The sequence below is a fragment of the Corvus hawaiiensis genome, chromosome 3 (assembly GCF_020740725.1).
Source record: "Corvus hawaiiensis isolate bCorHaw1 chromosome 3, bCorHaw1.pri.cur, whole genome shotgun sequence".
In the NCBI taxonomy this organism is placed as follows: Eukaryota; Metazoa; Chordata; class Aves; order Passeriformes; family Corvidae; genus Corvus; species Corvus hawaiiensis.
In genome coordinates this window covers 19,294,437-19,313,105 of record NC_063215.1, presented here as the reverse complement: position 1 = coordinate 19,313,105, position 18,669 = coordinate 19,294,437, and the positions used below count along the sequence as shown (strand labels likewise).

General features: G+C 36.5%; 1 protein-coding gene across 17 annotated transcripts in view; it reads right to left on the bottom strand.

Annotated features, from left to right (window-relative positions):
- Positions 1 to 18,669, bottom strand: part of MYT1L (myelin transcription factor 1 like) — a 309,348-nt gene that overhangs the window by 69,969 nt on the left and 220,710 nt on the right. For 7 of the 17 annotated variants that reach the window (XM_048296661.1, XM_048296659.1, XM_048296662.1 and 4 more), the window contains 4 exons: positions 11,530 to 12,507; positions 6,920 to 7,054; positions 4,322 to 4,412; positions 1,926 to 2,033 (listed from right to left, as the gene is read on the bottom strand). In XM_048296661.1, the coding sequence (XP_048152618.1) occupies positions 1,926 to 2,033; positions 4,322 to 4,412; positions 6,920 to 7,054; positions 11,530 to 12,507 (1,312 nt within the window). The remainder of the gene's footprint in view (positions 1 to 1,925; positions 2,034 to 4,321; positions 4,413 to 6,919; positions 7,055 to 11,529; positions 12,508 to 18,669) is intronic. The other 10 variants (XM_048296660.1, XM_048296676.1, XM_048296665.1 and 7 more) reach the window with 5 other exon arrangements.

Below are 18,669 nucleotides of genomic sequence, written 5' to 3'. Positions count from 1 at the left end.
GATCACCCAACAAATCATATTAGTCATACTATTCCCTTTGATTTATGAATGCTCATTCCTTTAGACACTTCTTCCTCACAAAATGCAGTGGGCTTATTTATACAATGAGTTGATATGAATAATAGTTTGATCCTGTTTCAAGATGATCTACATTTAGCAAAAAAACCTGAAATTCAGATCCTGAACATTTGATGCAAATCCAAAATTTCAGTGAAATAGAAGTCCTATGAATTTGATTTCTTTTTAAGTAATAACATTCAAATGCAGGTAGGATGGAAACTGGGATGAAGACAAATATTCAAGATTTACTCTTAAAATATCTCCATCTGCCCATCAATTGCCTGCACGCAAATATTATAAATAGTTGCCAAGTTCATCTTAAATACTTCAATGACTTAAAGGTAAAAGGGAAGCAGGAAACAAGATGAAAGAACTATCTGAGTTGCCTATAAAACCTGAAACACAAGGCAGCTCACAAGCGAAGTTTAGATTGCAGAACAACTTCCTAGGGAGTTTGCCAGCAAACTGGATGCTGCTTTTGAGCAGTTGCCTTCTATGGCTACTGACTTCAGTGGATTCTCTGTAATGAGCAGTGGTAAAAGCCACTGCATTTTTGATCTTTTTCCATCAAGTAAGAAACTGTTTTATTCCCTCAAAGAGTGGAGGTTTTTTTACTAATGTGCTTTGAAGAACTCTTCTCTAAGAAATCTCTCTGGCATGTTGTATGCCAAGCTGTGCAAACTGAATTAGGGGCAGTTAAGATAAAGCCCATCAAAAGCAATCTGCGGAAGGAAAGCAAAGTCAACAGGAATGACGAAAAATCTTCTGTAGATGTGAACCATAATTCTACATTTTCAGCTCCATGGAAATACTGGTTTTTGAAAAGACCATCAAGATTAGATGTACTTTTAAGAGAATATTCAAAGAATGGTGTTGATAATACAGTAGAAAACTTTTAAGTAGCCCAATTGGTTCTTAAATCTAGAAGACAGCTAAAGACTAAGAAACCTATGGGATAAGTAGGAAAGTCTGGAAACTAAAGCTGCAGCACTTCCCCCACGCTCTTTGAGGCAGCTGGGAGGGATGTACCTATCCCAGCCCACAGATAATGCAGTATCCACGCAGAAATTCTGCAGCTTTTGGGGCATCATCAGCATAAGGCTGGTAAAATCATGCAGAAGTTTGATTCCTTTACATGTATCCTTCACACTTCAGCTCCTCAGAAATAATATTTTTTCCACCTACATATCTCAGAAGAGGAGACAATAGCACAAAGCTGGATACAACTTTGGATAAATGTAGAATCCTATATGGATGAAGAAAAGGAGTATAAATGATAAAAAATTGGTTGAAGGTCCTTCCCATATAAAAATTTAGGACAATTTTTCTCTCCTTCTGTCCTTCCTGGCAGAGAATGGGGGGAGCAGACACAAAGAACTAAACCTGATGTTATTTTGGAATCTAAGCTATATCTGGTACTTTTTCAAGTGTCCTGCCAAAAGGTGTACTACCAGTTTCGTAATGCACATAGGGCTTCTGGTTTAATTTAAACTGATATTTACTAGTAAAAGCCTGCTGAAAAAACCAAGACTTACCGGTAAATATTAGTTTATTCCCAAAAGATACCAACTTTTTTCACACTGTTCTTAGACTTTGCACTCCAGCAGTCATCTTTACACCAAACAATGCCTAAGACAAAAATGAGCTTTTCAGCTTTACATGTATTTGCCAAAATTACCAACCCTCCCCCATGAAAATTGAGTGGGAAAAATACACTGTGAGAATTGGATCCAGAAGCCCTAATTCTAACTCTTCTTTAAAGGAGATATATATGTATATACAACGTATATAAATATAAATTCTCAAATTAGGTGAATGTGTGATGAATTCTGCATAAGAATAAGTATTATAGTGATTTCTAATACCTTAAAACCCGATCTGATGCCTGGTTTGATTTTGACACATCACAGTTCTGATGCTTCTCTTGAGCTTTAGCCAGTTTCTCTGCTGCAGCAATAGGACATCCAGAGAGGCTGCAATTACAGAAAGGAAATTTAATTGTCTTGTCCTGCATAGTTTCACATTATAGCACTGATCCAATTACTCCTTCTCCTCCTTAGCCAGCATCAGGAAGAATCTGAAGGAAAAGGGTTTCCAAAAGTGTTTTGGTCACGTGTATTTTCTCTAGAATAGACTTCCTTTCTTCTGCTTTCAAAGTTGCATGGTAAATCTTACATCTGTTCTTCTCTCACAGTACATGGGTAGATTATTCATGGATGTCAGCCAGGGAACATACCAGTAGGAGAGGAGAATATAAACTGGAATCTACTGTGCAGCTCTGCTAGCAGACTTGTGACCTTTATGCATCTGCAAATGTTGCCAATGAAATGGCTCCTGAAGACAATTAAATGACAATACCATATAGACCAAATCTTGTGCTGCTTCACACCTCATTCAGCTCCATTAACTCCAATCTTTTTGCTAGGCATATAAATGAGTGCAAAATTTTGCCTTGGGTTGCTAAATCTACATGTCAACTGTTAGTGTTTGTTCATGAATTTCAGCCACTACACTTTCTAATAATAGATGATGCAAAATGAAAAGCATTTCTGCACTGGAAATTCAATTAAATTTGCAAATGCTGAACTCTTATTGAAGTGGCAATAATAAGCCTGATTCTTACAGAAAAGATTTAGAACTGAGAAAAATAAATACATTGATGCCAGCAGATGGTGCTCTTAGTGAAGCTGTAAAACCGCGTGACCTGACAATGGAGGGGTTCCTTTCCTTGTCACAGTCTATTGAACGCTTATGTGACCGCAGCTCTCCGTGCTCTCCACAGGAAAAGAAATTAAAATGAAAGGCAAATCAGTGCATTCCCAGATGTTCCCTTCTTTACAGGAAATAAGTAGAAAAAAAAAAAAAGAAAAAAAATGAAGTAGAGAAAAATGCCCCAAAAGCTGCAGAAAGAGGTGAGCACAGACTGCAGAGCGCTCCCCCTCGCCACCCGCCCTCGCTGCCCTAGTTCTGCAGAGGGTGAGGGAGCTCTGTGCAGCTCTGGAGTCATGCCAGAGGGCAGCTGCACTCCACTGACATGCTCTTCCTCAGACACCTCAAATATTCTAGTGGATATTCAACCAGAAGTGAATGCTGCTTCAAGCAGCAGTAATTCCCATAAAGCCTTCTCAGAGGTTTTTGCTGCATCTACTGGCAGCATCACTGCAGAGAAGAAAGGGGTACCAGAGCTTATTGCAGACAGGCTGGTACTCACAAGAGTCTTCTGGGGGAAATGCAGCTGATATGAGGGGCTGTGGTAACCCAGAGCTTGATAACACTGAATGTCCAGTAACTGTAGTCCCTTAAGCCTTCGTGCTACAATTAACAGTAAAAAGGAATTCAATACCAGGAACACTGCACAGTTCCTTTTACCCTCTTATCCACATTTTATGGATTTTTAAAATTGTAAAGAAATAGGCAAGATTTAATTATTGCTCTGTGGGAAAACTATGAAGTGTGGAACATTTTGTGGAACAGTAACATTTTGAAAATTTTTTTGACAGAATTGAATTGGCAATAGCATCCCTTCCCTAAGAATCTATTACTAATCTTAGGAAACTATAGAAAAGTTGCTTTTTGCCTTGAACTTTTTTTTTTTTTTTTTTTTACTGGAATACTTACTTCTAATAATTCTACCTTCTCATTTTTAAATTTAATGAGACATTTTCCTAATATTTCTTAAACAGCAAAGATTCTCATTCAGTTTAGCTGAATAAGTACTTTGGGGTTGAGACTGTGGTCAGTAAGAAAGTTAACACCTGTGTACTTAAAATGCTGTTTCTCATGTATTAAAAAAGCCCAATATTTTTAGGATTACAGTAGATTTTTTCATGCACTATAAAATAATCTCTGAGGAGAGTGAAGTGTGAGAACAAGAACTGTGTCCTAGTCCTGATGATGTTGACAGACTCTTCTTTCTCCCTGCAACACACCCATGAGGAGTCATGGCACTTGTTTTGTATCACTGCTGTTCAGCAAATATCAAACAAACAAACAAAAAAGTCCACTCAAAGCTAAGGATGCTTAAAATGTCTTCTGTGGATCAATTCATCCATACTACAGCAAATGCACACTCGTTCTCCTCAGAAAATACATGAATAAATGTTACTCTTAAAAATGGATAAAGCACACGAAGCACCATCTGTCAATCTTCAGAACAAAACAACGACACACACTCACTCCCCCCCACCAATGGACTGCCAGAAGGGCTGCAGTTCGGAGGCACTGTTCCCTCTAGATTGGTGTCCAGCGACGGCATCCTTACCTTCGGTGGGAATTCCTGTTGCTATTTACGTGGCCCCGGCCTGTGCAGCCTGGTGTAGGACACTTAAGAACATTTTCATGCATGGCAAGAACTTGACAAGGAGAGTAAGAGAAAACAGCAGAGTATGAAAACAAGAAAAAAAAAATCAAATCCCAGTATATATGAAACCATTTTAAAACAAAGCAGGATTCATTAACAACCAGCATTCCTCAAAATACACGTGACACACATAGCCAATAAAGCCTGATGAGGGAAGTAAGTATTGTGACCCTATGCTCATTAACACAGGGCAACAGTGAAAGTTATGGAGGGTACAGAACCTATAAACAAATGCATCTCTGGTGCAACAGTGAAGCAGAAGACGCCCAACATCTTCTTCATACAAAACCACTGAGCAAAGATCAGCTCAACAGTAAAGGGTGAGCTGGCAACCATACAAAACAAAATTACGGACTAGAAAAATTCTTTCAGGAAACGTATGTATTCTTAACACATAGCTTTATAAACACAGTATCAAACTCATGAGCTGAAAATCTGCTCTCAAGTTATACTGGTAGAACACTCAATTATTTGAAACACACCTCAGTACAACCCTGAACAGAATTTAACCCTAACTATAAGGCAGCCTGATTGAGCTAGGGGCCAGTTCTGCTCGCTTCCATACAGATACATCATTCATATCTATATGGCGAGCAGAATGGATCCTTTAATTTTCACTTGTATTCTCTACAAATGTGATTTTTTTTTCAAAATACTAAGAACCAAAATTAAGCACTTAAAATTGAGGGATGGCAGAAAAAAAATGTAAAAAAGAAATAAGTGGTACAAGCTTAAGCAAGTAAAGTGATTTACATCTGCAACTACTGCAAGCTGGATGGAAAACTTACTCTAAGGCTGCTCAGAGCAGTATCCCTCTAAATCATAAAGCTCATGCTATGAAGGACCAAATTATCAAGAACTTTTTGGGAACACTGAAGAGTTTGTTATGACATGAGGCATATCTGAATCCATGTCTCAGAGCTGGATGGCAGTACATCATTCAATGGGAAATGGCCATCCAGCCCTTGTGAAGTTCTGATTTTCTCACACAAGAAGCTGTCTGGAAGCCTGTATTTAGTTCTCACTCAAAAAAAAAAAAAAAAGATCTAATAAAATAAGTAGATACCTTGACTGAGTTAAGAACTGAATAAAAGCTGTTCAGAGACTTGAGAATTAAATCATATATACTCATTAGAAGATAACCATCATCATCATCACCCCATCATCAGTGTGATAAAATGTGTATAGATGCAAAAGCTTCACTCTGAAATTCCTAATATTCAAAGCTGTTCTTGAAACATGCTTCACAAGGCCAACATCACAGGAAAAAAAAAAGATGAGCTCACCTTTGTCATTTTAGTAGGTACAAGAGCATGCAAACAGTTTAAAGCTATATTCTTCTTTGATTTACAAGAGCTTTTTATTTACCATTTGAAAAATGATAGAACTTTGAGCAACTGAATAAATATTTGTGTTTCAGAAAATTACAGGGTCTTGGAAAGCAGAGAAATTACTTTATTTGTTCTACTGTATTCAGAGACCAACCGAACTACAGCAAAGTTTCCTAATGCACTTCCTCATCACTTTACTTCTGGAAGAAGCCACTGTGCCATGAAAGAGGAGACTTGTTATGTCTGCCACTCTTGCAGTGCTAATCTACTTCTGTTTTCCTGTCCATCAGAATCTACTTTCCTTTGGAAACTGGGGACCATTTTAGTTCTGACTGTCTTTGAAACATTTCCTTAAGGCTGTTGCAAATTCATCAACGTTAAGTCTGTAAGTGCTGATGGACAGTGAGGATTTTAGGTCCATATGGAATGGAATCCATAACTCCATTTTAAAACTGGTGTGAAAGAGAATTGGATCTTAGCTAGACACTTCCTGATGAAAACCAGCACAGAGTAATTAGCTTCAGCAGAACTACGCTGATTTCACCAGCCAAGGAGGGGACTTCCAGAAACGAAGCCCTCTGCCTGCAGGTGAGTGTCCATGAGCTCAAATGGGTGAACCTCCTATGCAGAGAATTCGCTGACATGGCAGGAAGTTCCACCCATGTGACTGAAGGGGATGTTTGCTCAAAATCTTGAGTTCTGTAACTAAGTAAACAGCCAAATTATTATTTTTTATAATACGCACTAGTTTGATATAAATTATGTTTCAGACACAACAATAACAAAGGAAAGGGGTTGCAAGTTTTTCAGGAATAATTATTCCTGTACAAGACAGTAAGGACAGTTGATGTGACATTAGCACGCAGAAGCAAAAGCAGTGCACATCTTCTGGAAACCTTTTTCTCTGTTGACTGAATATGTCTATTTAAAAATAACCTAGGTTCTCAAAATCAAAGAATACAGCTTTAAAAGTTGTACTTTTAGTGTAAAGTTAGTAGAGAATGGAAATGATGGAATAAAGGAAAAATTATAACACAGAACAGTTGACTAAGTTGAGACAAACCATACTGAAAAATGAAATTAACTTTTTAAATAAAAGGTTTAAAAAGCATGCTAGAAAAGTTTTTGTAGTTTTATCCCCAGTTTCCATGAAAGAATGTGAACTTACTTTCTGGAGGGACCCTATCTTTGTGTGGGCATCCTGACAAACTGCGGTGATGGGGGTAAAGCCCCGTTACATGGCCAGTTCCATCACACCCAGGGGTAGGACATTTGCTCTCTTTCTTTTCTGTTCTTGAGGGATCTATAATTTACAACAAATGTGTCAAGTGAATGAGTCTTTTCACATTTCTTTAAGAAGGTTCATTTAATCATGTCATTTACTCTTTGGTAAATGTTATTATGAAAACTGGAAAAAAAACCCTTCTACTTCTTATCACAGTTCTGTCACTTTTATCCTGTTATCTTCTTCTCAGACTTCAGGCTCCCATGATCATGGCAATGTCCATTCACAGTGATTGGAAAATGACCTTTTTATAGCAAAGCCGTAGCATTGACAATCAATGTTCTGCTGGCAAGCATTAGCTCAAGGGTGCGAGGTCATTTGGAAACTGTTTAGTTGGAGTTTCCCTTCTTTACATTCTTATTTGCCTCATGTATTAAGGTCTGCAAATATACTGTCATAGCAGTTCAATGTCCTGAGAGTAGCAAACCCAGCTCTTCAGCATAAGCATTCCACAATTCAGCACAAATAAATCCCTTTTCCAAGGCTCAATGAAGAAATTACTCTTGTTTTCTTTAAATTCTTTGTGAAGTGGTGAAATTACATAAATATTCCTTTCTCTTCAATAAATTATGGTGGAGTAAACATTGTAATCAGAATTACTGAAAGCATCACTTGCTCTGTAAATCTGGGCCATTACCAGCATGCATATGAAACATTTGAATATTCATATGCTTGAAAGGTTAATGACCTTTTAGAATGTTGTTGGATCTTCTGACTACAAATCAAAGAAAAGTCTAACTAGACATTTTTTCCACAAAATAAAGTTTTCTGCCAATAATGTAGTGGAATACTGGTAAGATTAATTCTGATTTAGAACTTTCTCACGTAACTCCATCAGCTACTTCCTTTAACAGAACATCTGTAAAGTAACATCCCTATCCTTCCAGCCAAGCACATGATACAAATTACATCTTATCATCTTGACCACAATTGCCATGTTTTGGACATTATTGCTGATTTTCATATTAGTATTAAAGGGATAAAATTCAGGATACTCGAACTGCTACAATTTTGGCTCAAGATTACCAACATATTTTTTAGTCTATCATTCCTTTCAATACCCAATCTGAACTAGCCTCATTTAATAATTTTATGTTGCTCTTGTAATTTCTCTGCTTCAGTATTTATGCTTTCATCTCCAGAAAATAAGATTTTGCTACTTATTTTACAGTAAGCCTTTTTTTACATTAAATTCCATCCCAGCTTCAACAAACAGAACCCTCAGTACAATAGGTGGAAATTTCAGTACTTGAAGAACTTCACGTACAACCCATTCTTTTCATCGTGAATCAATATAATCCAGAGATCACATTCTGTTGTGGACTTATCTTTCCCTGATTTCCCTCTGGTAGATTTTATATATACTTTTATTTTTCAAGTTCATCCAAACCAGCTTCATTTTAGAGAAAATCTTTAGCTCATTGTAATGACTCTCCATGTCTTAAATCCATTCTTAAAATTTAATATCATACTTAAACCTTGTATTTTGCAAATGGAATCCCTAATTATGAAAGTTTTATTTTACTTAACTTGCATGTTGACTGTAGAACACAGTTCTTTGTTCCATGCTCTTTAATAACAAATAAACATATAAATCTATCTCCAATGTGCTATACAGTTATCACAACACTCCTGGAAAGACCATAATCTCATACATCAGGAAATTGAAGAAAGAGATCAAGAAGTTAAACCCAAGGCCACAGAAGGAGCAAATGTCAGAGGAGGGATTTGAATTCCTGCCAGATAGGCCTGTGCTGAGACCACTAGAACAGCAAGCCCACAGCTACATACATACACAACTGTAAGCAACTCATCAAGTCAAGTACTTTGGGATGTGTGAAAGTATTAGATAAGTGAATAGATAATGTAAATGAAGTATAAATTATGTAAATATAACAATATTCAAGGACTGCAAAAAATGTAGATGATTAATAGACCATAATGGCTTTTTAGAGACTTTAAACTAGAGGAACTTTAGCTACTCGACATTGTTAGAACTCCACCAAAGTCAGTGAAGGTATTGTAATTTAGAGCAGCTGAGGATCTAGACACTTGCATCCTAGAGTGTCAAGCAAATCCTCCTCTGTATTCAAGTCTACATGATAAAGTTATAGCACATATCAGATCCTTAAGAGCCTTTATGGTCTAATGAGTCAGAAAAGATGCTGTATACTACTCTTAATGATTTCAAAACTTGCATAAAATTGCACTTGCACAATTTCCCATTGCTTTTAATGGAAGACATTTGAGTAAACTTTCACAACTTTATACAAAACACTGGATACTGTTTTGTAAATCCTCTTCTGCTATTTGGGAGAAATATTGCAGTTCTACTGAACTCTGTAACCTTTTCTCACTCCTTGCCATAATGGAAGTATTTCCTGAGTGAAGGTTGTCAAAGGACTTCAAAAGGTTTTAAAATGCATAAATTTCAGAAGAAAGTCCGTTTAGAAAGCTTAAAATAGCAGGGGGAAAATGGTTAGTGGTCCCTTAATGGTTGTTTCAGTGATCTTTGAAGCCAAGAAGTAGTTCTCACCGCAAACCTGTGTACCCAAAAAGCTTCCACTTAACCATATCATACACTTCTGTAGGTATCTCTTCCAGGAGTATTTGGAAGATAACGTGTCACTGGAGAACAAATGATATAAGCAATTATTTTACTTAAAGCTTCCTCTCTCAACAACTACCAGAATGCTTCCCACATTTTTTTTAAATAAGGGATTTTTTTTTTTTTTTAATTAAAAAGGGGAAGAATGATCCACTCCACAAAGTTTCATGGTCCGAACTCCCAGAATATTTAGTCCCTGGCTGAGCCTTGGACATATTATCAATTCAGCCTGCAGCTCCCAAGAAATAGGATGGTTCAAAGAAGCTATGGAATTTGCTAAAACAGGACATCTATACATTTCTCACTGTCAGAAATTATATAGGCTTTTTGGAGACAGCAGGTCTATATGCAAAAATGTTTACCCAGCCATATATAGACTGGAAAGGCTGGACAATACCAGAATTAAAAAACTCTTCAAAAATTAATTTTGGTTTGCCATGTTTTCTGTGTTTTTTAGAGACATATACTCAAAGGGAAATGCATCAATGATAGGTTATATGTGAACAACATTTAGCACAACATCCACATGGCTATGCAGTAATACACTAACTAAATAAAGTTGTCTTCCCCAAATACCCAAAGTTACTGCAGCATACACTGGACCATTTACTTGTGGTTAGAACAAACAAAACTTCACTAAAATACATTGCAGCAATGTTTGACATCAGTAATTTACATGCATTTCTAAAAAACTGATCATTACTTTTGTTTAAGGCTTGTGATAAATGATCAAAACTTTCTGGGATCAAGATGTTGTCTGCCTTTACGAATGTCACAGGCAGATTACTTTTCCAAAGCAGGGATTTATAAAAAAGAGAAAAATGCCCACCATCTCAATTGTAGAAAGCAAAGCAAATATTTGTACAACAAATATAAGATAAACCTAGTCTCTGTTTAGCATCTCCCAAGTAATACCACGTCCTCAACTTCCACTAAAGTCAATGGGAATCAGGGGTGTTCAGTGAATCTCAGGAGGTATTGAACACTTAATACAACACGGCCCTACATGTACAGATGTAAACACATTAAAGAGGGGTGTCATAATATAAACACACCATCACCATGATAATCCTGCAAATCAAAAGGCATTCAAAAGGTAACCTTTAGTCTGTTGGGGATTTTTTTGTTTGTTTTTGTTTTTATTGGGTGTTTTTTTTGTTTCTCTTGTATTGAATTATGGTCAAGGCAGCACCTTAACTGTTTCCACAATGGAATGAAACCAGTGAAGTGGAATGCACATAAGAAAGAAATTGCTATTGATCTCAGCCCAGGCCACACCATGCCTTGCATAGCAAATGGTTTCCATTACCTTACTATCTTAAGATAATTAATGTGCAGTCACTGCCCCTATCTTATGTTATCGGTCATTTTGATACTGTTCAATTTCTATCAGGCAATTCTACATTTTAGATGGGAGAGGCTTCATCAATAACTGTCATTTGATGATAATTTTATAAGTCACGATGCCACCTACCCAATCCAATCTGTAATATATGCACTTCATAGCTGATTGACTATCTGCCACATAAACCCCCCCTTCAATATAGTTTGCAACACAATTCTCTTTCTTAATTATTATTATAAAATATATTAAAACCTTGAGAAAAATCTTTGCCTCTTTCAACATGATCTCTTGTTTTGTTTCCCTGAAAAGTTACTTTTTTAATTTAGCCAATGATATACTGTACATATTTCTAACACTGCAGAATGAATTCTTTTATTTTATAATCATAGCATGATGCTATTTTACAGTCATGTCATACTACAATTTTAATAAAGTTCCCATTATGTGGAATTAATAACTTCATTTCAGAAATCTATGCAAAACTTAACATGTTAGCTCACACTTTCTCATGACATAACATACGGTATATAGAAATATTACCTTTACCATAATATGGCTTTTTGACATGGCCGTCACTTGGTTTAGGCTTCCTGTCATCTCCAGAAAGGTGTCTTGGAGACTGTTCCTCAAATGATCTCATATTATCCCTCCTTCCAGCTTCCACTGCCATTTTTTCTCTCATGGCTTTTGCTCTCTCAGTTTCCAAAGCAATTGCTTTCTCAAGCAGGGTTAAGTTACCTTTTGTCATATCAAACACTTCTTCAGACCTATCTGAAGTAATAGAGGTGGTATCATCGTCTCTTTCATGACAACCATCCTCCTTGGCACAGCTAGAAAAAGTCCTAGATCTGGGGCTCAACTGTTCTTCAAGCCTCATTAGGTTCATCATATCAGAGTAATTCCGGTCTGGTGTTCTTCCTTGGAAGTCATCTTCTTGCCTGACATGCTGACGAGTGTTCATGTTTTGCTGTTGATTTCTTTCCTGTGGGTTTGTCTCACTGAGTTTCCTAGCCAGATCAAAACACTGGTTCCTTAAGCACTCCAAACTGCTGAGACACACCTCTTCATCACTCTCCTCCACTATTTTTTCTGTAAGTCCATTGTTCACAGGCTTCCCTAGCATTACAAAGTTCATATTCCTATTGTCTTGCTGTGAAGTATTGTCTGCATAATTTCTGTCATTAATATTTTCTGAAAGCACTACACCATGTCCTTGTGCTAATAATTTAAGGGAGTCCACTGTTTCCCTAACAACATCACTGTCTAAATCTAAACTCAGCTCACTTTTCCGACCGACATTTTCATTTTTGTCACTATCATCTTCCAGACTATTAGATGTATTGCTGTTCATTTCTGATTCTGTCCTGGCTCTGTATGCTGCATCCTCTGCAATTTTGCCAAGATTTAACAATGACTTGGCCACCAGTTCATCGTAATTATCATACTCATCATTATTGTTATCGTCTTTTTCTGTGTCTTGCATTATTCGAGTATTGTGACAATTCATTTGATGGTCTTCTGCATAAAAAACAGAAACAAAGAAAGAAACAAAGAAAGAAAGAAAAAGGAAAAGAAAAGAAAAAAGTGGCTACAATTGGAACTGTTGTTGCAATTGCACGGACAGAAAACAAACTGCATGTCAAATATTGTTAATCATACAGCAATTCTAGAACACTATGGCTGACCCATTTGAACGGAATTCTCTTTAGTCCACAGGGCTTTTTTTGTTTATTTGCTATTCACATGAATTTCTTTCACAGAACTGATAAGAAAAAGGCAATCAAAATGCTAATTACTACTACTGCTAAATGTTATGGCATAAATACTTATGTTTCTCCTTTCACTTCTATATTCACAGTTTTATGGGATTTATTACAATCACATTATTCAGCTGACATAATTGTCTATGTTTCCAAGTTTCCTCACTCCCGTGTTTCCTGTAAATACAGTAGATGGCAAAGGAGTGAGTACTACTAGATTTATTCTCTTACTGATGAATGCCATTCAGCAAAAGAGAAAGAGTATACTCCAAGAAGGAAAATGTCACTTTTTTAACACCATACACACCATTAACACTAGTTGACCGATAACTGCACACGAAGATTAAAATGGCATTTTACTTAGTGGATCTATCAGTAAAATCAAAATCTCTCAGTTCAACTGTGGAGAAGTTAAGAATTTTAAAAGAGTTGTTACATGAAAGGAAGATAGAAGGAATTATATGCGCAATATAACTTGAAGTAAATATGCTAGCCCAAATTTTATGGTCATATATGTATGATAGGGCTTTTATTTGCTGTTCTGTGCACTGTAACAAAATGGTGCAGAGTTACCACATTTTACTCAGCTTTGTTCTAGTAACTGTCGAATAACAGAGGGAGAGCTTAATAAGTAGGAGCCAATGTGAGGCCCTAAGGGGGAGATTCATCTCACCTAACTTTAGACATGAGCAAGGCAGGCATCTACATCTGAGTAGACTATTCCATGGTTCCATCCTCAGTCAGCAAGAGAAGCAGACACTTTATGGACACAGCCCACCTGATCTGGTTAAGGTATCTTCTTGAGAATAAAACTAATAACCACTAAGAAGTGCCTGTTTCTCTTCATTGACAACAAAGGGACTCAGACTTGATGCCCACCTTAAAGATACCCATACTCAGTCAGATGAATATCATCCAGAGAGCATCTTCTGGTATCTCATGTTCACTCAGAAGTTACGTCATTCCTAGACCCAGTCTTAAAACACACATTCTTCATTACCGAGTAATGAACGTTGCATAATGTATATTTTGATAATCGGCTACCCAAGCTATATTTTGACATTTTGCATCACTGGAAAAGAAAGTTCCTAGATCTGTCATTACAGCGACATGCTAGGTTTTCAGTTTTTCAGCTGGTGCAAACTGAAAGAAACCAGTAGAGCTAGGATAATTAACACCTGCTCAAGAGTTAGTTCATCAACTTCTGATAGCATCTTTTCAGCTTAGATGTATTTTCAACACTAGTACACCTGAACACGTAGCAATTTCTAAAGTGTGACTCATGTTTTGGGTTAAACAAACCAAAGTGGGAAATTTCAGGTAGTAGGTGGCTTGTACACTAATATTTTGGTAATAGGAAATAGTGTTTGATAAAAATAATTTTTATGTCAGTAGACAAAATAATAAATCAGTTGTAAATACAAAGCTCAACAGCACAATAATTGATATTTCAGCCACAAGATAGTATTTCTTCTACACAGTGGTTAGGGATCCTGGGATGATAGTAGGCTGTAGTTAAGCAGCAGAACTGGTTGATGACTAGGCTATCTAGAAAAAAAAATGCTCTAATGGTAAAATATTGTAAAATATTATATCTTACATATTATCTGCTTGAATATAGAGGAAAGAAAATTAATAAGGAAGACTGTATGGTATTTTTACATCACAAGGTATTTCAAGTCAGTAGTGGGTTATCTGTTTATCATAAAAGGTGGTTTCATTTTAGTTGCTATGTTTTTCAAGCTCATCATAATTCACATTTATGTTTCAGGTGCCACAAAAATTAAGGGTATGAGAGTATCAGATTTTCAGTGTACAAGTAAGGATTGACACTTCCACTTCCTATTTGAAAAATGTCCATCTTGAATAACTGCACAGAAGAAGGTAATGAAGAATTACTGGATAATTAGTTTGTGCTATTTGAAAAGCAAATACACTACTAATAATTTTCTAAAGTAAAATGTACAAATGAGTCCCACATTAATTTAAATATTAAGGATAAAACCTGATGCCAAGGAGATTGCTCAGTAGAAACTGAGGTTTTTGTGGGGCGCTTCTTGTAACTACACTGATGGGCAGTCAGATGCAGCAAAGGAACATCAAAGTAATTAAAGAAGCAATGAGCTATAGCTCCAAAATTGCCAGTGCCTTCAAGTTTAGGGTGAGGTATCAACAAACACTGGTGAAATCAGTCCAAATCTACCTGTAATATGATATTGAAATACAAAGTAGAAAAAAAAATGTTTTCTCAAGTCATCCTGAGAACTGCTCAGGTACACAGTGACTATTCTAAGCCAACATTTGAAATGTGAAAAGTTTCAGGGATTGTTTCTTACAAAGGGGGATTGTGTTTGTAAATGATCACCAAGGGGAGGAATATGTTATACCTTGCCTCCACAAGTGAAAAGTCAAAATATGAATCATGTACTATATGAGAGGAGACATCTAAATTCCTTTTGAGTAGGGAAGCTGGGTGAAAGCTGTAACTACAGTATTTTTTATTCTATTTGCTTGGCTACATCCTTTTCTGGTCTCCCATCCATTCAATCATAAAATGAAGAAGAAAAAGGTAGTGGAAGAGAAGAAAGTGTAAAGCAATAATCCCAGATAAGACAGGCAGGAAAGCAAAATATTTAAATTAAGATTAATTTCCTGTATTTTAATTTTTGGCCTTTTTTTGCATCTTTTTTCTTTAACAACTATTTTACTCATGTCTCTTATATCCATGCAGCAGTTAATTTTAATGAGAAGGATATTTATATATGCCATGTCATCTCCTCAGTAACAGTTGGATTCTAAACTTGCTCTGGTGAGGCACCTGTATCATCTGTTTATCAATATGGAATTTTAAATACTGAATCAGTTTGTATATTAGTCAAGGGTCTTCTAGGAAGTATGCTACACTAGCAGCTCTATGTGAACTTTACGCCTCTTCTTTGATTCAGCTCTGTAAAATTTAATCTTGCTTTCATTTCACATTTCTGTGATTCCTTAGATTTGATCTTTAGTGCAGTAACTACCTTTAGACTGTGCTGTTTAATGGCTGTCTGTTAAATGACTGCAAAACCTAGAGACTTACTCTACCTCTTGCATAAGTTTTGGAACCAGTGATGCCAACTGAAGGTTTTTATTTTGTGAAGAGACTGAGTTTGTCTCACAAAGACAGCAGCTAGCCAGTGTTGGTGAAGAATGCACAAAGTTATAATACATCCTTTTATGTTAACTTTAGGGTTGCATGGACAAAGAATACACAGTTTTAAAAGAATATCAGATTTTTCTAGCCCTCATCAGCATAATACCATGACAATTTAGATATTCTTGGTGGTAAAGTTGTTCTTTTTAAGTCTCAGCAGATATAACAAGTGGCAGGAGGAAATTATAGTGGAGTAGCGTAGAACAGCTATAAAGAGCTGGAAGCCTTTAGCCATTTCAACAGAAGTGCACTTGTATTGCACTAAACAAAAAGTGAATAATTTGATTTCTTATTGCACCTTTCATCCAAGGATCTCAAAGCACTTTACAAACATTATTTTAAAAAGCCTCACAACACCCCTGTGAGGTAGGTATTTTAACCCCATTTTACAGATGGGAAATTGAGACACAGAGTAGTTGAGTGACTCTTTCCATGTCATACCAGGAGTCATGGGAGAATAAGGATTATAGCCTCTACATCCTTGACTGTTTCCTCCTTTTGTTCCTATCACATCCAAATTTAAGCAATTGTTTGTCAGAAGAAATGGCTTGCTGGTTTTAGTGTAGGGAGTCATGCAAAACAGCACCTTTCTTTTGAAAAGGAAAATATATAGCATTTAGACTGAGAGATTCTGCAGAGAGAGGCAATGATACTTCAGAAATAGCAGCTACATTCCTACCAAAGGACAGACTTCAGAAACAAGACTTCCCAGATCTGTGGTCCGTTTATCAAATTACTCACTTTCTTCCAAGTATGGGAAAACATGATGGCTAAGAAGCTGAACCTACATGTGGTCACACAGGCTTCCTGCCCAGATGGATGGTTTCATTATCCAGGCAGCATTTCCTGTTTCAAAACACTTCACTGCTCTTGCCACTGTCAATTCCTAAATGCTCAGCACATGATACTACTGCCTCACCATTCTTCTCCTTTTAAGCTGTAATGTGAAGTACGTGCATACATCTCCACATTACAGTCTCTGACGGTTGGCCTATGAGAAATATTTAGCAAGACAATGTTGGCACAAATGAATCGTAAACCTTAGAAAGTTACAGCATAATATAGGTAGAAGATTGTTTGTACATTGCCTTCTTGGGGAAAATCTTGTGAGTAAGGAAACTGAAGAGGTGGAAAACTCAGTGAGCTCTCAACTTCTCGACTCCTCATGGAAGAAACAGAGGACATGTGTAACTCTCCAAGGACCTAGGCAAGGTCTCCTAAAAATCTAAATGGTCCTACTGACATGGGATTTGGATTAGAGCCCAAGCATTTGAATATGCCTATTCAGGGCTGCACTGAACCCTGAAGTTGACCATGTGCAAGAAGAATCCTTTCTTCATCTCTGCAAAATTTCATGAAGTTCTTTTACACTGGAAGTGCTATATGTAAAGACCCAAGTAATTTGGTTCTTATAACAACTGGTTCCTTTATGGACCTTATATATACTTAATGAAAGTCAAAAGAAAAAGGTAACTGTTCACTTAGTTAATTGATTGTCTCTAGCTATTCCATTATATTCAATTATTTTTTTTCACTTCTACCCCTCAGCCTGCTACAGCTACTTACAATAGTTATAATACTGGGACTTACTGTTTAGACTTTCCTACAATTACAGTATTCAACTAATAACCAATGCTCAAACTAAAATAAATGGAGAGTAGAAGTCATTAAGCATGGCAAGGAAGTTCTGAGCTGAAGAACACAGGACATCACAGTAGGAGTCAGTATTGTAAACTAATAGTGAGGACTACAGTGCAGCAAGCCCATACAGACTTTTAAATATGGACAATTTGCCGCCTTAAGTATATTTTAATTATTTTTTTTTTCTGTTAGGTTTTGATCTTTTCATTTTCTATAGGTTCCATGTTTTATCTGGTTTTGCTCACTGAAAAATTAAGTACTATTTTTTTTCCTTTTTTTTTTTTTTAATATTTTTCCCTAAGGACCAAAAGGGATCCTCACAGATCTGAATTTCTTTCCTGTTGTGGAGTGATTACTAACACATGAAGACTAACTCATAAAGATATTACTTTTTTATTCATCTTCTTGCCATTTAAACACACTTTTAAAAGAGTATTAATAAATTATTTTGGTATAAAAGCATTTCGAAGATTTAGTTTTCTGCACAAATCAGTGCGTTCTTGTCTAAAGGCAGAGGTGTTTTACATAACCAATGCCCTGAAATAATATTTTTTATTTTTTTTTGCTTATGGCACTTGTATGACCTATTACTACACCACTGCTTATGTCACACCTGCATGAATAGTATCCTATTTATGTGAACCAATGTTCACATAGAGTATTGGTAGAATATGGATGTTCTTACTTGGGTTATTCTTATTAATATAAAGACAGAGAGAATCAGGAAATACAGAGCAACATGCTTTTAAGATTTATGTCATTTGTTATTCATTCATTTTTTCCCACTCCAAATCCCTATGAGCTACTTGTATCAGTACAGTTTTGGAAAAGGATCTGAGGATATCTGACAGCTCCTCTGACAAGATCATGACTGAGGTAATTTTGCTTCAAGTGCCAGACTGCAAGAGCTTCGTAAAGGTTATCTAGGTTCTGACTCAAGCCAATATGTTTAAGATTTTGTCATTTCACCACAAGATACTGCCTGCCTTTCTTTGATCTTAAGAGATTGTCACATGCCATTAACAGTGCACTGCTGCCATGGAATCATGCAGTAGTTGAGGCTGGAAGGGACCTCAGGAGGCTATG